This window comes from Rhipicephalus microplus, unplaced genomic scaffold (genome assembly GCF_043290135.1).
Source record: "Rhipicephalus microplus isolate Deutch F79 unplaced genomic scaffold, USDA_Rmic scaffold_24, whole genome shotgun sequence".
NCBI classification, from domain to species: Eukaryota; Metazoa; Arthropoda; class Arachnida; order Ixodida; family Ixodidae; genus Rhipicephalus; species Rhipicephalus microplus.
Genome location: NW_027464597.1, coordinates 3,659,490 through 3,681,414, shown reverse-complemented (window position 1 = coordinate 3,681,414; position 21,925 = coordinate 3,659,490). Strand labels below are relative to the sequence as shown.

General features: G+C 46.3%; 1 protein-coding gene and 1 pseudogene across 1 annotated transcript in view; one reads left to right on the top strand and one right to left on the bottom strand.

The window, feature by feature from the left end:
* Positions 1-623: 623 nt before the first annotated feature.
* On the bottom strand, positions 624-3,831 carry LOC142786508 (programmed cell death protein 6 pseudogene; annotated as a pseudogene).
* A 6,539-nt stretch (positions 3,832-10,370) lies between these two features.
* The window catches only part of LOC119181065 (TBC1 domain family member 7-like), a 62,592-nt gene continuing 51,037 nt past the window's right edge, over positions 10,371-21,925 (top strand). Inside the window, exons 1-3 of the mRNA XM_075884137.1 lie at positions 10,371-10,590; positions 15,316-15,500; positions 21,169-21,309. Of these exons, the coding sequence (XP_075740252.1) occupies positions 10,401-10,590; positions 15,316-15,500; positions 21,169-21,309 (516 nt within the window). The 5' untranslated portion in view covers positions 10,371-10,400. The remainder of the gene's footprint in view (positions 10,591-15,315; positions 15,501-21,168; positions 21,310-21,925) is intronic.

Genomic DNA, 21,925 nt, shown 5'->3' with positions numbered 1-21,925 from the left:
TGATTGCACATGACTACCTGTGCTGTCCAGCTAGGAGAGCAGATGAGACTAGAAAGTTGGCGGGGATAAGCTGACCACAAAAATCACGCTACAGGATCGGCGACACAAGGGAGAGCCACTTGCCCTGCAATAGGCCCAAGCAGGACTAGGGTGGTGATTATAATTACCTGTACGGCCTGGATATGTTGCAAATCCATGTCCAGCATATTAAGAACATGTCCAGCATATTAAGATACTAAAAGAAGTACGTGTCACTTCGTAAAGCATGGAGCATCTGCACTCAAAATGTGCGAATGCCTCCCAAGATACAGAGGAAGACATATTATACATGCTGGTATAGCTGGTAATACTGACAATTTTTATTTTACTACTAGCGCAGTGTCCACACTTCTGCCAGAACGATAAAAATGAGTTAGTGATAACACTTACAAAATTTCAATCCTTGTTAAGACTTTACTTGAAGTAAATGAAGAGTTCTGATAGGCGAGAACATGTGAACATGTCGCAGCAGCAACGCCATAACGTTACGACACCCTGCTTGGCCTCACATTTCTTTTCCAGACACCAGCAATTTCTTACAAAACCGATAGAAATTTTGAGCTGACCACGAGAAGTGGCCTTGTTCACGACAAAAAAATGCTCAGTCTGAGCTTCAAGAAGTTTTCGTAGCTTATCGTGATGTAGCCGTCCTGGTCGGTGTCGTAACTCTTGAAGGAACAGGTGAACGTCTCAAGGGTAACGCGACAGAGGATGTAGTCATCGAAATTTATGGCTCCTTTCTTATCACGGTCGTATTTCATGAGCAGAACATCCGCAGCTTCATCACTCAGGTGGTATCCGAAGCTCCTGAGCGCGTCGCGAAGCTCGTTTCTGTCGATGGAACCTGATCGGTCCTTGTCAAAGTCCTGGAAACACCGTAGCCAGTCATTAATGTAGTTCCGAAGTTACACGAAGTCGTCGAAGCTCAGCGTGCCCGTGTGGCTGCGGTCGAAGATGTTGATCATCATGCGCACCGTTACAGGGTCGAAGGGCTCCCAGGTGCCATTGGACAGACACTGCTGCAACTCGACTGCGTCCACACGTCCGCTGCGGTCCTTGTCAACTTTGCAGAAGATATCGCGCAAGTAGTTGACGTCGTCTCTCTATGTCTGAGGTCTGGAGGAGCCATACGATCCGCATGTTGACATCGCTGGCCGCGGGGCGACACTTGTATTTCCCAGCTTGGACAAGGATTGCACGGGATCGAGCCGTGCGCAAGAGACCGGAGGCCGACGGACGGGTGCAGAGTTCAATTTGCCATGTGAAGTACTGAATCACTGCTCTGAATAAGATTGCAATGATAAGTAACCTGCTGCATCGACTGACCCCCTCTGTGTGTGGTTGGCAATAATTTGGTTAATACCGCTAAAAACATAAAAGTTAATGCTGATTCGGGCTCAACTGAATGTGCACCGATGCGATATGTATAAATGCGTCTTCACACATTCAGTTACGCATGCAGTTTGCGGCTAAATTTGTCAAGTGAATAAAGATGCCAGATTTTTCAATATACGGTTTCTCCTACAAAAAGCAGCCTATCTTTCAATCATTTGTCCCCTTGCCCCCTTTTTCATTAAACAACGACACATAAAGCTGTGAAATAATTCATTTTGTACACTGTATAAGCAATCGCCTGGATTTTAATCTCCTCTTGATTCTCCAGAAAACTACATCGTACCATTGTAGATGTGTTAAAGGGCCAGTAAAGATGCTCCGACATTTTTTTTTTTTTTTGACACCTTTCATACAAGCTCGGCTATTCGTAGATTAGACCGCAGCGATCACGTTTTCTGAATATTACAGTGCTGCGCACCGCGCAGAGCTTCTATTTCGAAAAACAATTCCAACGCATCTTTCCTACGCCTTACCGACCCCCTTGCACGCGCAGTGACGTCAACTCGGTGATCGGCGACGTGGCGTAGCGCGCAGCTCGCCGATTGGTCAGGTATGAAAAAACAGTAGTGAAGTCAATGTCAGTTCCTGTTCCCACTGCCCTTTGTTTCTTGTCCAGCCTCGAAATTGTCGCGTGCAGTTGTACACTCCTCGCACAACTACAGCGCCTGTGTGCACGTACGAACGTATTTCGCCCTTGACATGAGCGACACGGGTAAAAAGCGTTGCTCTGTCGTCGGCTGCAAATCGAGCGACTGGGGCAGCGTAGAAGTGTCGGCACCGGGTGCCTCACGCGCTGCATGGCTGAAGCGAAGCGGCCATACAGCGACGTACGCCGGGGACCTGATCGTTTGTGGTCGACGCTTCGCACCTGACGCTTACACGGTTGACCCGCGGCTGGTGCGGCAAACGGTAAACAAACAACCACGCTTCGCAGCAAGCGGAAGTGCGTTGCGACTGATAGAGTTCGCCGATGACGCCATCGCTGACGTGGTGTCACGTTGCTGAAGTGGGCGGAGTCAGGACGATGGGCTACACTCTCCCCTTCATGGAAGGCAGAAGGGCGCCGAGGCCGCGCGAAAATTTGAAACCAGCTTAGATCGATGTTCTAACCCCTGTAACTTTTTTAATATAGCACGTATTCACAAAATTCTTGCGGCAGCATGTTCACAAAGATAAACTGCACCTATATCTGTTTTTTAAAAATTTTGGACCTCAGGGCTGTTTACTGGACCTTTAAAGTTGCAATTGCTAGGCTATGCTGTCAAATACTATAATTGAATTTTCAAATGCACAGATGTGGTCTGTCATGCTCCCTGCTTGTTCCTTATGTGTAGAATACCAAAAAACACTTTCTCATCCTCTGTCAAAGATTTTACGCATTGAAGAGACTGCAACAGATTTTCAGCATGGTCAAAAAATGCTGCCGATCCGTAGATGAGCCTGCCGAGAGCATGCGCGCCAAAATTATCGTGCAGTGCGAGGCCTGGAATTTATAATTAATTCGCAAGTACCGACATCTTTGCCTCTTTCCTCTTATTTTAATAAGTAATGTCGTCCCGGAGTCGTAGAGAATTGGGCAGAGCTACTCGGAAAATTATTCTTCAATGTGCATATGAAAATACAAGTGTCGGAAGACTAAAATACAGATGTGAGGTATACATTGACTTTTGACGTAACGGTGTATTTTGGAAATATTTTGCAAAAATTTTGCAAAAGCATTGTGGAATGCACATACAGCAGTACAGATACTGTAATACGTATTTTTGTTTTGGGTATGCTGATATTGTACACTAAAGGCAGCATAATGCTCTTGGTAAAGTTGGAGCGGGGGGGAAGTTGCAGCTGATTTATTTATTTATTTATTTATTTATTTATTTATTTATTTATTTATTTATTTATTTATTTATTACAGCAGCTTCAACGCAATTACGACATTACAGAGGGAGGGGTTTACGCAGTACATAACTAGTTATAATGACATAATTGCAGCTTTTAGTTAGGGAAAACTCCACTACTTCCGAGTTCAAAAGTAACAAGCACCGGACACCAAAAAAAAACGGCATACCTGGTGGCAACAAGATGATGTATGCTATAAATAGTATAATTCAAGCAAATCACTCTATTCACTAACTAACACCAGTGAACAGACAATAAGTATACATTTATTTTGCCCGTGTTTCCACAACATTCGCTGAGCAGTTTTTTTTTTTTTTTTCAACAGCCGTTGTTATTTCATTTCGAGACAACGTAAAGACTCGAGCAACCGCTCTCTCTTTTTTTTTTTTTTCAAGACATTTGCAATATGCGCTAATGACAGAGCAAGCGCCCCACACACGCCTTTTCCGCCAATGGGCTCCCCTTACGGGAGCTCACTGGCGTCGGCCGCGCCACGGGCATGCTCAACCAAGGCCCGTTGGGCCATCTGGTAAGAGAGACCGAGCAGGAATGCCTCCCAGCCCTCCTGGAAAAAGTGGGTGAATGAGTAAGGTTTGGTTTTTTTTTTTTTTGTGCGCTTACACCATCTGGAAAATATCACAGGAATGTTTCCTCGCAGTGTGGGTACTTCCCCGTGCAAGAAGGTACAAGTGTTCAACTACTGCCGGGCACAATAGAGTTTCGGTGTAAAGGTGAACGATGATTCCTTCCGTCTTTGATGGGGTCTCACGGCGTTTCAGATAGATGTGAAGGATGGATTGGTAATATTTTATTATCTCCTTAAAGGTATAAACGGCATTGGTTACGAGTCGAGGTCCGGATTGGTACGGGATGAGGACGGTGCCCGGAGAATGAGCGCGCGGGCTGAGGTATCGGCGGTCTCATTACCAGCGAGGCCCGTTTGAGCTGGAGCCCATACAATCGTTCGTTGCACGGGGGCTCCAAGGTAGTTGATTCTTTGCTGAATTTCGTCGGCCAAAAACTGATCGCAGCCCTGTTTAATATTCCAGCCGGCACCCCTTGAGTCGGTGACAATGACCCCCAGGGTCCTTATCTGCGGCGGCTGGTGCGATGTCGATCTCCTCCGCGTGCGTGATGTTATGTGCATGGAAGGTGAGTGCGTGCACTAACTGCGGTGTTTCGGTGGACTACCACGGCCGTGTGCCAACCTCCGTGATACAGGCCGGAGGCGTCCACGCAGAAAACTCCGAATTTGTGGCCGTAGTGGTGAGCAAAGGGTTGTGCTCACGCCAGGCGTCGGCCACTGCCGCTAACGATTGCCGTTAACTTTACGTGACAACTGTAAGATATAAGTGCATGTGCCATGTTTATGAAACTGTATCATCAGCATTCCAACCACCACTGATGTTTCACTAACATTACGCCTGTCTTTTTCTCCAATGTTATCGAGGCCTAACGTCTCCGTGGTGGAGTATTAAATGCGAAGCTTTTGTTAGTGAACTTCGACGACTTTGAGCGTATCTATCTATCTATCTGTCTATCTATCTATCTATCTATCTATCTATCTATCTATCTATCTATTCTATCTATCTATCTATCTAGCCGCTTACGTTTGGGTAAGCGGCTAGATATTCACAAAGGCCCGTATTCACAAACCAACCTCATATTTTCCTAGAGTTTTTCTTATTGGTTTTAAACCATTATTGCACATGATAAACAAATTGACTGATTGATTTGTGGGGTTTAACGTCCCAAAACCACCATATGATTATGAGAGATGCCGTAGTGGAGGGCTCCGGAAATTTTGACCACCTGGGGTTCTTTAACGTGCACCCAAATCTGAGTACACGGGCCTACAACATTTCCGCCTCCATCGGAAATGCATGATAAACAAATTGGACCAGTCTACATAAACCAGTCTCGTCCTTACCTTTCACCCTGTTACCATTTTTGTGTCTTTATAGCGCATGTAGAGTGTACAGGAAGATTAGAAAAACGTGATGTAAGGCCAAGGTTGATTTGTGAATATGGGCTTAAGATGATTTGACGAATATGATGGGCTGGTCAAAAAAAAAAATAATGTCACGATCCCGTCGCGTGCGTCGACAAACACTTGCAGTCAGACAGTGGCACATATCCACGGGCGGGCATGTGCCGCTGGTATGCAGGTACGTGCCACGCGTGATTTAACACTTAGTGTCTACCCAGGAACGACGTGAACACACATGGGCAATTTTAACGCGTGAGCGTTAAGCAGTACCCGCCATCGGTAGCGTCGACCCAACGATGGCATAGAATGAATGTCAGTGTTAAAAAAAAACCTGACATATACAGCATTGATACCCCGACAAATGCAAATAATAAATTTCAGCATCCCAGCAGGAATCTAAGCCAAGCATTATGCGTGGTAGACAAGCATTCTACCACAGAGCTATGCCAGGTCTCGCAACTACTTTCCAAATAGACGCTAATCTTCGTGAAATGTCAGTAGTCGTTGCAGTGCTGCCTACCCAATTTTACAAACATACATATGTACTCCTTTGATACAGCCGTCACGTCGGGTTAACGTCATTCGTGGTTACGTGTAATGCGCTGAAGTTGATTTATGTGGCATATCCAGTGTCAGCATCCTCGCGAGCATTAGCGCTTCATATCAGCTTCTGGTGTTGCCAATACGCATGTTCCAGTTGACATCGTTGCGCAAGTGCAAACAACTGATTTTATAAACATCTGCAACTCTTCGATATATCTCTGCACGTGCAACATATCCACAAATATTTAGCGTCATTTCATGACGTGTTGCTCAATGAAAAAATTGCTACACGGACGCGTCCAGTGGCCCCGTCACCGCCATCTGATAGACGAGCTTGAAAAGCGAAATTTTTGTGCTGATTATGAGCAAACGTGCTGCGATACTTGCTCGTGGAGTGTCATTCGCAGCCTCATTACGGCTCATATCGGGACTCTACAATGAGCCGATAACGGCCCATTGCCGTTCTCGTGTACAAAGCATCAAGAGCCGTAGACGCTACCGTTCTCGTCCTGGAATTACGACGAGATTTCAACTGCGAAGGACGCATGTTTTGCGCCCCCGTCCTTACCCCGATCTTTGCAACACGCTCTTAGCGCGCAGCCAAGGGCTACAGATAACGCCTCAGCGAGGCAACCGGAAGAAAACACCGCAGCAGGATGTCGTCGTGGCAGCCTCGGCATCATCATCAGTGCCAACAAAGCAGCAGCAGGCACAATCCAAGCCGGCACGCTCCAAGAAAACCCAGCTACATAAAGCCAGCAGCCATCACACTGCCACCCTCTCCCCGGCTTCGAGCAAAGCGAAGGTGCAGACCGGAGCTTCCTCATCTCCTGCCACGGCCGTGGCTTTATGCGAGGAATGCCTCCCTGGCAGCAATACCTGATCTCGTCCCTCAACTACTGCGGCCGCCGAGCAAGCGGAATCCACCCTGTTACGAAAGTCGGCGACGCCAATACGGCCCCGAAGGCGCCACTGCTCCGATCTCCGCCGACACGGTCACCAGCCGTTTAGTAGCGTAGGTTTCTCAGGTCGCGACTGCTTATGCGCAGACCTGATAGATGAGCGGACGAGACGACGGTGAGTTAAACATGGTTTATGTACAGCATATATACAGAGTCGTTACATATTTTACACTGTGGCCGACAGCTTAGAGACCCGAAGAGCCGAGCTCTCCTCTCTAACACATAGGTCTACTGCTCGCGACGCACCGCAGTGCTTTTTTTATATGCACCGGGAGGATTCTTTGAGTAACCAAATGTCCAACCAGAAGCGCCGCTGGCCGTGAGGTCAGAATCCTCCAATGAGGTCACCGCTGGGCCGCGTCATTCTCATCGAATCCGGAACAGCTGCGCGTGGTTGCAGCCAAGGACGAGTGACGTTGCCACGCATTGCGTCAGACTCGCCAGACAGGGAGGCGCCGACTGCTTCGACGGGATCGCTGTGCGTGCGCGACAGAAAGGCACCGCCGCGTGATGACGCCGTTGAGTTGTTCGCGTCAGGCGGGCTCGCGTGCTGGCCTTGACACAGATTGCCTTTTTCAGAGGCATGGACGTTCGGTGTGGACTCGCAAGCCCCCAGTGCGCGCGGTGTGCCCCCAAGCACGTTTCCGCGTTCCGATGGTCCCCACGTCGTTGGCGACCTTCCTCTGAGTAAATGTTCGGCCCGTCTGGAAGTAAGCCAACTTCCTAGCTGCATCGAGGGATGCTGTCGCCGCCTTCCTTTTGGGGTTCCTAGCCACCCAGCGAGTACGTGCACGTGAATTTCCGGCGCAACCTCGTTGCTGTCGACACCCACCCTACCGCCGATCTGACCGCCCTACTCCAGGTTGTGACGATCTGCGGACCAAGGTTCGAGCCAAACAACTCGACCTGAACAACTGTGTTGGCATGGTTTCTGGAGTGTACACAACGATCCCCCTCGAGGACCTCACCGACAACATTGCTTCACCAGTGCCCCTCGTGTCCGGTGTGCGCAGAGGCAACTGCCTCACCCTCACCTTCGCTCAAACTACCGTCCCGCTGGATATACCCCTTTACAAGCAAAGGCGCCCTGTTCGACCCTGCCAGCCCCGATCCCTGCAGTGCTCCCGTTGTGACCGCTTCGGGCACGCAACCGCCACCTTCTCTTGAAACGAACGGTGCCAGCGCTGCGACATCAAGCACGCCCCAAGATCATGCTCAGCACACCCTCGCTGCATAAACTGTCACGGGAAACATCCTGCAACCGAGCCGCGCTGTCCAGCCTGGCAGCTCAATTGCAGGACCGTGGTCATCATGGCCTCAACCGACGGCACCGTGACTCACCGCCCAGCCCCGGAGCACGCTAGGACCCCTGGCAGCAGCGCTTCCATCATCAAGGGACGCTCCTCCCGAGATGCGCTCATCGGTACCGGCGACACCACCTCGGAGGCCACCCTCGTCCTACAAGGAGCGCGCCCGTCGTCCTCACTACAACGACGACGACCTCGCACTCTCAGCCAGCCTCTACCATCGTCCAAAAGCGCTCGACAGCGACGCAGACACCACGCGCTTTTTCACAACCACCGGTTCCTGTCGCCATCCCCAGAAGCGCGACGGCTGAGCCCGCTTCCTCGACCTCGCAAGAACCTTACATCAAAACCAGGAATGACATCATGACTGGTCTTGCTTCGGGACTTCGAATAGCGCTCAAGGCCCTCCCAGTTGGCTCTCACGAGCGCAATTTTTGTGTTGTGCCCCTGGTTGCCTTTCGAGTCCATGGCTGATCGGTTTGGCCTCTCCCTGGACGAACCGACTGCACTTCGTGAGTTCTTTCCTTGCCCGTTTTAAAACGTGCACATCACTGTACCTCTGGCCTTCTTGGTGTTATTCGCAATCGACTGCGTGTGGCATGCGGGTCTTCTTCCTGCGCGCATCTCGCTGATGCTGATGACCTCGGATGGATGCGCTCACCCACAGAGGGGGATGGGCCAAGAACCGGGTGGCAGGATACTTAAATGAAACTAAAATGAAATTAAAGCCAATCTGAAAAATTAGTTGAGGTTATACTGCCAATAAACAAAAAAATGTTTGCTGAGCAAGCGGTCAAACCATCTCTTGTTCCTGACAGACATCACTACGAATTATAAACTAAAGATCTGAAAAGGTTAGGGTTCACTAGCGCGGTAATCTTTTAGTTGCATTGATGTAGTCAAACACAGTGGAGCATACATCCCTGTGGCAGTAACCAAATGAAGTGCCGCCAAGTGATAAAAGTACTGCTACATTTACTTGTATTCCTAGCTTTTGTAATGGGGCTACTAAATATTTTTTTCTCTGTTAAGAGTAACGATGACAGAATAAAAAGAAATGTTCAATTGTTTCAATTTCGTTGCAAAAAATGCACAGTGGTGACGCCTCGAGTCTAGCTTTGTTAAGGTAATAATTTAGTTGTGGAACTGTACAGCACAATCTAGTATAAGTGACCTCTAACTGGCGAGATACACACTACTGTTTATACCAGCAATACCTTCAATGCTCGAAATCTTTAAATTTATCCAAATTACGTACTCCCCATTGCAAACAAGCATTTCGGAAGCTTAGCGCTGTCACGTAAGCTGTATCCGGCAAAACTGGGATGGTGGGCCCACTAAGGGATACTGCTGCTGGCAGATCGAATGCGCCTTTTTTTTTTCTTCCTCTACTTTTCTCTTGTCTCTTCTCTCCTGTCCCTTTAATTCCCATTCCCCCATCCCCTGCGCAGAACTGTGGAGGTGCCCTCATTTGAGAGAGGCAGTGATGGAACTGCGCTTATTTCTTCTTTTTTTTTCTTTTGAAAGTCACTTCACTTCGTCTTGGAATTATAGGTTTCCTTCGCTGAGGCACGCGCTCACAGTGCCGCAGGAAAACAGCCGAGCTGCGGCGCCAATCATTTTGGGAGAAGTGGTCACGAGCTTCGAAAACGGCCGCTTTCGACCTCAAGCGCTACAAAATAAGCTGGCAGCCGTGAAGACAAGCACTCACTGTGGGCTTCCGACACATTGCGTCATTCTTGAAGTGCAACAGCTGCATAAAAATGCGCATTCAGAACTCCAGCCGGCTATCAACAACGCGGTCATTCGAGTGGCGAGGCAGAGGACACGAGACGCCGGCGTGCTCTTCTTGTCCCACAACCCACTTCCACCACACTCTTCGCTCTACAGCTCGCATAGAGTTTTATACAATAATTATTGCATGAAACTCTATTGCAGCTCGCAATACGAGGGCCTCTCCTCATTTCCTTTCTCCAGAAGTGGCTAGAATGATCTACCCATGAATAACCTCCTTCATCGCAACTGGTGCTAGCGCCTTTCTTAAAACTCGTTTCGGTTTCGTTTTCAGCTGTTAGGAAGATTTATTGATCTAGTTTCTCTTGACAAAAACAGTTTTGTTTACTTAGAGTAAGTTAGCGTAAGTACACGAACACGCAATTTTTTAATAGCTGGCTTATGAGACGCTCGGTTGTGTTTTGCGTTTTTTTCTTTACTTCATTTTTTGGTGAACGGCGCTGCGGTCGCGACTGGCTCGTCTCAGCTGGTGTCATGGCAGCGGCTGAGATGAACTTCCGAGCCCACTACTACGACAAAGTCGGCTTCCGCGGAATAAACGAGAACAAATCGCTCGAAATACTGCTCAGCGAGAAGCCCATAGACCTGAAGAAGCTGTCCAATTTCTGCCGCAAGTTCTGTCTGCCCTCGGTTCACCGGCTCACGGTCTGGAAAGTGTTGCTAGGTGAGTCCCCGCACAAGAGAGAAAGGAAAAAAAAAAAAAACGAATCCATCTTGCTCTGTCGTCTGCTCCCATGTCGCATGCCGCCGTCGGTGTCACTTTACCCATTGTCTCGCCCGCGCCCATGCCCGTCCTCCGGCGCCGAAATCGTCTAAATTCGATCGCTTACCATCTTACGTCGCCCAGTGTTTAGCCAAAAAGGCTCGCTGGTGATCCGCTCTCGCTTGATAAACAAGTGATCGGCGAACCTCCACAGGCAGCTGCACATCTGTTCGCCTTCCTCTCCGGTCGATGGTATGTCAGTCTGAGGCTCGCTGTGGCTTTTTTTTTTTTATACTGTTTCCACGGCGTACTGCAGAGCGCTGGTTGCACCGCTCATGATCAGCTTTTGTGTCGTTCAAATAGTGAAACTGTAAAGGCACCCCTGTGGCTCGATTGTCTTTATGCTTCACGCGAGACATGTTAACTCGCCTAGCTAGGTAGAATCTTTCGCTTCTTTCATATGATCTTTAAACTACGCGCTGGTCGCAGTAAGCGTGAGCAACAAACGATCCACGCTACTGCAGGATATGGTACTCGCTATAACGACGTATCAGCTGGAATAGAACATCCGCAGCTATCCGGCCTAGCTGTGATTCCATCCCATTCACGCTTATAACCGGCCAAGACATCCAGAACATAAGGGAAAACTAGTTCCAACTAGCCGATGACGAATCGTCGGAAAGAAACTGGAGACACTTGACATTTCGACGGAGGTCTTCGTCAGGCTCTGGTGACATTCGCGATTGTTTCCCATCGATCCTCCTTAATCCCTCGAAGCCGTTTGAATTGCCACACGTGGGGTGTTCGAGAGGGACTTGACTGGACCAATCTGTTTGTTATTACTTCGCCAAGTTTTCTTTATTTATTTAATTACTCGTTGTTTATGTTTATGGGCTATACTTGTATGTTGACCATCCGCTATTCGAGCAAAGATGCACTACAGGCTGCGCAGTTCTGTGTGCGCTGGCCCGTTGGTCGTAGAATCGAATCCCGGCCACTGCGACCGCATTTAGATGGAGGCTTTTGCATGTACGTTACGGAAACCGAGGTGGTCGAATCTTCCGGAGCCATCCACTACAGCATTCGTTATAATCATACTGTGGTTCTGTAAAACCCCGACAGTTTATTATTATTATTATTATTATTATTATTATTATTATTATTATTATTATTATTATTATTATGGTTCTTTGTAGTCCAGCTGTTGTGTGTTTACTAGAATGACGAGTGGGCAAAATTTTTGATGGGCGTCCAGGGAATGATACATGCAGAGCTTAATTGTTTCTTCTTTTTGAGAGCAGCGCAGACGAATCAGTAGTTTGTGAGTAAGGACTGCGATAGATCACTCTGCTATGTTATAACACTTGAGTTGCCGTGGGACAAACAAGGAATCGCACTGGCAGACGTAAACAAGAAGATACGCAGTCCCTAAGTAAGGGTAAACAGTTGGCCTGGCATTTTGACAAGGCAACTCAAAGACGTAATCAGCTGTTCAAAACAATGCCACAGATGAAGGTCTCTTATTTCTTTTTTCTAGAATGCTGACACATGAAACTATAAAGCTTTTCTTCTGAGCATGCTGTTGAACTGTCGGGTTGAAAGGGAATTGGTTGCTCATTGCCACAGGTAAATTATTAGGACAAGCGATTTGTGAAATCGATGCTTGTACTGACACCCGACCAGTGAGGAAAGACACAGCGACAATTAAAACACAATGCTGATCTCGATAAAAGCAAAAGGCAAGACGAAATGTCTTGCCTTTTGCTTTTATTGTAGCCCCCGTTGTGTTTTGTCTTGACAAGGGATTTGTAGTAGACAGTGCCTTAACTGACTTATTTGGTCCACTAGCATGTACCTGAACAATGGTCAAATGTGAGGTTAAAATAGTGATACGTTTGGGAGCTGAGGCATGCAAAGGGTTCGTCAAATTAGGGAGGCCTCATATCACTGAAAATTGACCTGTCCCCCCCCCCCCCTCCATTTGTACAAGAAGTCCAATAGCAAATAAGCTCTGCAATGAATACAGAAATGAAAATGCAGCCTTGACATGCTTCTCCTGATGGCCTGTCTTTGGTCACCAGCTTTCTGGAAGAAGTAAGCAGTTCTGTGAATGCAGCATCAAGGGCCTTCGGGTGCCATTGTCATCTAATAAGGGAACCATGTTCTTGTGATAGCAGTTTATATTATTGTGATCATAATTAATAAACACAAGTCGTCACCATTGGCCGCATACTGAGGCCATCACTTAAGAAACATAACTGTGGTATGGCTTTTAATGCACGCTGGGAGCTGCTTGAGGAAAGGCAGGCCAGGGGCCACATCACTCATGGCTTTAGTGCTCTAGCACTGTCCGAAAATGACCAGTCATAAAAGGTGCCAGTTGGGAAAGATTATAACTGATTGTGCTTAACAAGAATGGATGTATCGTTTGCAGATTGCCTCTTCTTACTGCATTGAATGAAGGTTGGAGCACTCCATGCCCTATGAAGCATCCTGGCGAGTCTGAGAGTGTTGGAGATAACTTTTCTTATGTAACAGTGTTTGTTCTTACAAAGGAGAGCCTGCACTTCGTAGTACACATAGATGGGCTGTGGCTGCTATATCTGCGACTGCCGTTGCACTACTAGCTTTTCCTTTCTTCTTTCTTTTTCGGTAAGGAACTTTCTTTGAAAAGTGCATTGCACGAAACTTTGGTCCGTCATCACGACACTACAAGGTGGACGATTGGGCGAGTTGGTGATTCATGATCGACGTATGTAACTGCGCGGTAGTAAACACGGACGACAAGAAGATACAAGGACAAGCGCAGTCCTTGTATCTTCTTGTCGTCCGTGTTTACTACCGCGCAGTTACATACGACGACACTACAGTGACGTTGACACCACTGCTTCTTGCTTTTGTAGACCAACCTTAGCCACAAACGAGAAGCGTTTCCGAATCATTTTGCTTGGCGAGTGAAATTTGTAAAAGAGCCACACAATCACTTTGTGCAGATTAAAAACAGGTTTATATGCTCCTTCAGGAGAGCTGTTTCGACTGATGTCAATAGCACGCTACCCACTCGGCAACCAAGCTACACGAGTCTTTTGCTGACGAAGTTGCGATCAAAAGATGCATTCACAAATACATCCAAAAGACTCAAACATGCATGGAAAAGCAAGGACAATCCTCGAGGTCATGGAAACTGATAAACAAAAGGACAAATGTGTCGGTTGCTTTTTAGGACCATTCTCCAATAAAAGAAGTGCTCTGATACCTTCCACAGTAATCATATATGCATTAGAATTTTTTTCATAAAAATGCATCGTTTCTGTACAGTTTTGCTGTTTTTTTGATCATGCACCACTGCTGTCATAGTGCATGTGCCTGTTCTTTTATATGAGGTGAGTCTTTCGACAATGAAGCACAAGTTGTGGTCCAGCACTTGCGTCCAACTTATGTGGGGGGGAGTGAGTACTTTGTGCACGTCTTCATGAATATAATGGCCAACTAGCTAGGCCATCAGTACATGTTAGAGGGCCCCTGAACCACCCAGAGGTCGAAATTTAGTTATGCAGTTGCAGTTTAGCGCAGGTCTACAACAAACTTGTAGCGGTGAGATTTTTTCAAAGTGGTGCCTCAAGTGAACAAACGAAGCATATTTACATGTTTTTGATAATTCAAAAGAGGCCCTCACTCATTCTGCCCTTTATTACACCTCGTTTGTCAACTCGTCTCTCCTCCTGGCCAATCACTCTTCCTCATTGTGTGGGGAGAAAGAGCAGCAAGCACGGATACTTGCAAGCAGACAAATAAGTTCTTTCTGTAGATGACGGGAGCAGATACAGTGAGTGATAGAGATAAAGGAAAGGCCAGGATAGGTTGGGATTGTTTCTTGCAATTTGCGGGGTGCCTGTCGCTCATGGTGATGCTGTGTTTAGCATTTTGCTTGTGATAGCATCTGAAAGTGGACCATGACATCCAATTTCTTTCTCATAATCTGTGTTATGTGGGCTAATCCTTGAGCATTCACAAACAAGCTGGCGACTTTTCAGCTCATTTGGTTGAGTACTTAACTTATAAGAAATATTTTTGTAAGCACGTGTGTGGCCCAAGAGTCTGACAACACTGGCATTCCAGCAAGCTGCGACATCACAAGCCACTTGCTTTGCTAGTGCCAGTTTATCGGCGTAAAAATTTTTTTCGCGCTCAAATTCGCGAGCAATGAAGCAATTTCAGCTTTCCTCAGCTTGACTTTGAAACTTGAGCGATTAGTAGCGGCTGATACTTAGAAGGTGACGACTTCATTCTATGAAGCTCATGACATTGCACACACCATGCCAAAATGACGGTCGTCAGCGGTAGGTCGAGTTCATAACCGGCAGCTTCTAGCGCTCATTCCGCAGTGAAATACTCTTTTGTATTCTGTTTTTCATATATGTACATGCACAATAGACCCTCTACTTCTTTTTCCAATGAAAACCACAATTAGGTGGGTGACCGTGTCATGGTCCTTCAACTCAAGGGCTTACTTGAAATGTTAAAGTGCGTTTGAAGTGCTTACTTGAAACGTTAAAAAAAATCATAGAGGTGGTTTAAGGGCTTCTTGAGTTGTTTCTTAGTGCTCCTGGAAATTCACCAATAGCCAACTTTCTAGTAACAGAGCTTGTGCCAAAACATTCTTCCTATTTCCAACGTCCTTCACAGGAATTCTGCCGACCTTTGAGGAGAACATTACCAGTTTCGAGAAAGACGAGGAGGACCAGTACAACGACCTAAGGCGTGCCCTGGAAGTGATGAGGGTCGTCAGAAACGGCACACCGCAGGCCGACACCATCGTCCTCCTCTACCTCGTGGGCGAAGGGAAGCTTCACCTTGACATTGAGCAGCAGGTAACGCTTAAAAGGGTTCCTTTGGAACGACAAAGCAGCAGAGTCGTGCTGTCTCTTATGCATTTGTCAAAGACAGTCTGAAGGTGAAAGCCGCCTTCTTTTTTCCCTCATCAGTCTGATCCCCCTCCCCAAAAGCTTTCTGCACCGAACATGGTTTTTTGATGCCTGTAGGATCGCAGGCATTGGAATCCTTTTTGCACTTCATTTGACTTTGCAGTGGCTTTGGAATTGGCCCCCTTCAGCCAAGGGATGATGTCAGGATAACGTCATCATGCAACATCACATTATATGACATTGTAGCAATGTTATCAGGATGACGTCACAAATTTCGCATTGTGAGACATCGTGATGACATCTTTCGGTGACGCCATTCGTGATCATGATTTTATTTATGACTCGCATTGGACACCTACGCCGACGGTCGATTTTCACATTTTGGGATTGAATATTGGCTGAGGCTGCTATATTTTCGATGAAAGCAAAGATGCTGTAGGCCCGTGTTCTCAGATTTTAGTGCACGTTAAAGAACCCCTGGTGGTCAAAATTTCCGGAGCCCTCTACTACGGCGTCTCTCATTACCATATTGTGGTTTTGGGACATTAAACCACACATATCATCATCACAATTTTCACGTTAGATGAAGTATCAAAGTCTTTTGTCTTAAAACTTTGCTCACTTCACAGAGACAAAGAACTGAAAGGGGAAGTGCATGCAGTGACTGTTTAACCTACCGAAGATCATGCATTCACACAGTCTTTTTTGGCTGATGTCCTTTATCTGGTTTGAGGGCACGCTGCTGTATTCATCAAAGGACAAACTGACGGCTTTAAGTGCCGCAAAGACGTAGCCTCCTTTCAGTAAAACTGCTAAAGGTTTTCTTTTTTTTTCTTTGCCACAGAAGAAGGGACAGACGATTTTTTTTTAAGAAGGGGTCAGTCCAGCTAAGTTCAGTTTATTTTCCCTCAAAACCATCAGTTAACAGGGTGGGGTGCAAAGTGTGGATTTGCAGATTTAGTGAATAACCTCATCTGGAGGACACAAGCTTGTGTGAATTTCAACGTGAACTTGGCTTCTCAGATTTCATGTGCTCTTTGGAAAGGCACTGGGTGCAGGGTCTTAGTGCAGGGAGACATCCAGCAGCCTTATTGAATTAAATCTGTTACACTGCTTTAATTCATGCATAATATGGGCCGGCAGCACACATATAAACACACATATACATCGAGGTTTGTGCCTTGGCGCTTTGTCTACCCACCAAGGGGTCTAGTGCTTATGATGCTCAATTGTTGACTTGCTGGTCACAGCAATGAATTTTGGCCTCGGTGGCTGCGTTTTCGATGCATGTAAAAATGCTTGAGGCCCGTGTATAGTAGACTCCCAATAATTTGAAGTCGCTGAATTGGAAGTGGAATGGAGGTCCCGTCAGTTTTGCATGCAATTCAATAGATAAGAATGCTCGTTAATTGGAAGCTAGAAGTCTGAAATATCGATTAATTTGAATTTTCAATTGAATTCTCAGAGAAAATTCTGATAATATTTTATAAATTTGCTAGTTTTAAAGTGCAAAAGAACGATGTCTGTGCGACTGCCACTCAAGGGCATTGCCACTGACCACAGCGCCACTGTTCAACGCTTCCTGGAGCTTAATGGCGTTGTTGGCATCGCAGCTGCTTACAGTGCCTCAGACCACGAAGCGGCGAGGCGATTCTGAGAGCGGCCTGTGCAGTGCTAATGGCAGTGAGCAAGCACTGGGCTTAACTGCTTCTCTCGTTGAGCGGACAGTGTTTCCACGTGCAACAGAGCTCTATGTGTATTTCAGGTTCAGTCACGACTATGGCAACTCGCGGGCCCTATGAGACGCTAGACTAGGCGACGAAAGCCAAGATTTTAAAAGAAGTGGAAGTAGGAGGCACCGCCAAACAAGATATTGACCGGAAATACGGTATGTAGTCTAATACGCTGTCGAACATTCTCAAGAGCAAGCGCTCGTTGCTGGACTGGCACCCACCTGGAGTTGGAGCAAGCGTTGCTCGTGTCTGGATTCGGGAGGCGCGAAGCAACTGACTTCTGCTCAGTGGCAAGATATTTGCAGTGAAAGCCTCATCACTTGCGACTATGCTAGGCATCGAGAACTTCACTTCATCTGATGAATGGCTTACACACTTTACGCAACGCATGATATGGTGTTTAAAAGTGTGATTGGAAAAAGGGCTGTCGTCGACGCAGCAACATGTGCCACGTAGAGGGAAGATAAGCTTCGCGAATACTTGGACGAATATCAGCTGCAAGATATTTTCAATGCCAACGAGACGGCCCTTTTTTACAGGATGTTGCCAGAGAAGGTGCTGACCTTTAAAGACGATGACTGTGCTGGAGTTAAACGGAGTAAAGAAAGAGTGTCAGTGCTGATGGCGACCAACATGATGGGCTGTGAGCTATGTTGCCTGCTCTTAATCGGCAAAGCCGCTAAGCGTGGTTGTTTCAAAGGTGTGAAAACGTTGCCTGTAGACTACGTGTCTAACCAGAAAGCATGGATGACTGCAGACATATTCAAGGATTGGCTGATGAAATCGAATCACAAGTTCACGTTAGCGAAACGCAAGGTGTTGCTGCTTGTGGACCAGTGTAGTGCACACATGAGTGTGCCGCCCTTGAGTGCCATTAGTGGTGCTTACGTGCCAGCGAACACTACATCAGTGTTACAACCTATGGATCAGTGGATAATAAAGAATGTGAAAGTACTTTATCGAGAACATCTTCTTGAGCGGATGCTGTTGTGTATGGACAATTCAACTTAATATGAGGTGAGCCTTCTCAGCGCTATACATATGCTGGCGCAAGCGTGGGCTTGCGTAAAGGACGAGACCATCGCAAACTGCTTTAGGGCATGCGGTTTCGTTGCAAGCGCCCCAGATGACTTGTTTTGTACAGCGGGAGAAGCACACACAAGTGAGATTGAAGTTGACAGTCGCCTGCCAGCCCTCGGCGACGTCCCTTTCGAAGAATACGTTGCTACTGACAGTGCCGTAGAAAAGGGCGGTGCGTTGACGGTCGCTGAGATCGTCGAGATGGTTCGGCCCAGTGACGATAGTCACGAAACTGAGGTGGACGACGACGAGGTTGCAAGTGAGCTACAACCGCGAGCTGCTGATGTAGCCGCGGACCATGCCCTCGCGCAGCAGTTTTTTGCTGCTGAGAGCAACGCCGAAGAAGCTTTTGGGCCCATACCATACAGACTGTAAGATTTCCTTTCTGCTGCAAGATTTAGCAGGCAAAGGCAAACTGCAATCACTGATTCTTTTTCATGAACTGCTTTGAAATAAATGTATTTTTTGTTTGTTGTGGTTAATTAGAATTCCGTTTAATTGGAAGTTTTAGGTGGTCCCCGTGAACTTCGTATTAACGAGGGTCGACTGTACTTGGATTTAGGTGCATGACAAAGAACCCTAGGGGGTCGAAACTTCAGGAGCCCTACACTCCAGTGTCTCTCATAATCATGTTAGGGTTTCGGGATGTGTAACGTCAGCGATTATTATATTAACCCTTTAGTTTACCGGGTTTTTCAGCCGGAGATGATTCAAAACCACTGATTTTTTTATTTGCCTATTTGACCACAGAAATTGCCCTACCCTTTTCTCTCTCCAACGCAGAAAATGTCTTTTGGAAATTTAGAAAATAAAGCAGAGGGAAAACAACCTTCTGAACAAAACCTAAGACACTCCAACAAAGTTTGTTTACATCTATCGGCGTCTACTGCCAGTAGGTCGAGGCACAGTGGTCGTCCGAAACTTGTGACTTAGAGGGAGTAAGCTGCCCTATGTAGTCGTTGCTCTCACAGGAGAACTGAAATTCTTATTCCTTCCACAGAACTTCTTCAAGCAAGCACTCTTTTCTTTTTTTTTTCCCTGAACAGAGCTGTTCTTGGCGCATGCGTGCCACTCAGACTTGTAGAAGTATGCCACCTTCTAATTCTGATTACCAATGTAAAATATTTTCTCCACTAAGATGCATGCATGGACATGCTTTTAAATTCTTTACTGCACCACCTGTTGAAGCCGAAGAGAACTCTGCAAAATTAATCAAAATAGCTTCACTGCAGCAGCCCAACACGCTTCTTTTAGTGTGGACGAGCTCTGCTTATCATCGATAAAGAAAGGGTCAAAGGGCCCAGTACCACGCTTAAGGCTTGGTCAGAGAACACAGTCAACAAACAGCAAACGCTTAAACAGCTCAGCGAGATCTTTGAGTCCTGCACAGCAAGGAGAGTTTACAAGTAGAGCACGAAGTTTCCACTTTCTCAAGCGCTCTGTCTTCGTACAGAGTTTTGATGCTGCCGATGCCAGCTCTAGGTCATCATTCAGCAAGTTTCTGTTATTAACCTATGGCGGCGTTAAAGGAAGAGCGGCGTTTGGATCAGATGCACTTCTGTTCTTGTAGTGTGGCCATGTTTGAGCACTGCGCTTTGTAGTTTGTTACACAGTGGTAACATTGGTGCACTCCACAATCAAACTGAGAGCGAGCAACTACATTCTATGACGTACACTGGCATACTTTTTTTGTCAACCACTCATGTGTAACTTTTAGTGGGCTTGTCAAGACAAAAGAAGAGAAAGCTTGCGACAACTTCCTGCAACTTTGCTCATACAAGTTTAAAAGTGCTTTGGGGTAATCAATTTGTGAGTTAGTAAACTCTGATGCTCACGTTATTCAATGATGATGTACTTGGGAAAGTTTTTCAGGACTCTTGAAGGCAAGTCTTTATAGTAAAATAAAAAAGGAAAGAAAAGTTGGGAACTTGTTGAACACTAGCTAGCACGGGTGTAAGAGAGATAATAACACAATGCGCTAACTTCAACAATTTTATTTCCTGGAAACACCAAATTAAAAACATAATGCACTAACTTCAGCATTTTCATTTCAGAAAACACCAAACTGAGAACACAGTGTGCCAACTTATTTCAACAATTTTATTTCCAGTAAATGCCAAACTAGCTAGTTTGGCATTTCCTGGAAATAAAATTGTGGAAGTTAGTGCACTGTGTTGTCATCTCCCTTACATCCCTGTTTGCTAGCGCTCAATATGTTTTTGAGATCTGTTTACCAACACACCCAAAAAATGTCAATGGGAAAGAAAAGAAGGCTACTCAGCTACAATTTCATTTACGCTCTATCATTAGCAGAAATGCTGTTATGTAACACCCCCTCCCATCCAGACCACGCCGACCCTTTTACTTTGAAGTCTCATCACTTGGGGGCACTTGATCATCTTTAATTTTTCTTCAGTGCTTCATGTGAAGTAGGAAAAAAAAGTAGGTTATATGGCTACAACAAAGCTGTGCATATATTAAAGATATTGGAGTAGTTTTCCAGAGTGGTATTCTGTATGTGTGCACCAAGCAAAGTTTCTAGTATTTCCAATTGCTCCGCTGGTGACGCACACCTCCAGAGCCAGCTGTCTGGCACCAATCACGAACACCAACATCTGTTCAAACAATGTACGCCGAAATGGGCATAATCGCTTGACAGGAGACTTTTTAGGGAATACCGCATCATCTTCATTCTAACTGGATAGTTGCTTCAGTTCCACCAATTGACAGAAATAAATATGCTTGCTGTTTCTTGAAGAGGTGTAATAATTGGAGTTTTTCGCCATTTTTGCTTGCCGTAGATGTCGGACGACGAAGTTCAGCACATCAGGAGCATCGCGTCGGTCTTCACGAAGATATGCAGCAGGCCGGAGGAAGCATACTGGATGACGCGAAACTTCTGGAAGCACCTCAAAAAGCTCGCCATTGACTCAGACGCCATGGTGAGCATGCGCGGTGCTTCTCACATATTTTTTAAGCGAAGCTTCCATGAATTACAGATTTTGGTGGTGGCGATGGCATAGTTCACGAAAAACATGGTGTCAGCGAGTGAACATAAACACTGGAGTACACTAATTTGGCCATCGAAGCATGGTCACATGCTTATTTGTATGCACTGTTTTGTAATAACTGATCTAGTATATATAGTATTTCCAAATGTTTGTACTGTTTGCTTATAATCGATCTAGTATCTAGTATTTCCAAATGTTTGTACTGTTTTTTATAACTGATCTAGTATCTAGTATTTCCATCTATTCCTACTGTTTCCTAATGACTAATCTCCCTCAATTGTAGGATTGTTGCGGATTGGACGTGTCAGATACGGGAATATGATTTCTTATCAAAGTGACTTCTGGCTTCACATTGCCAGATTTCTTCATTGCATTTTATTGCTGCATACCGTTGTTTCACTCATGACCGTCATCGTTGCCTCTCACAGCAGAATCGTTGCACTGCTAAGCACATTGTTGAACATCAATTTGTGGCACAGAGGAAGGAGAAATTGGCGAAGCTTTTGTAAAGCTATGCAATGCTTCAATCGGCAAAGCTCGACTATTC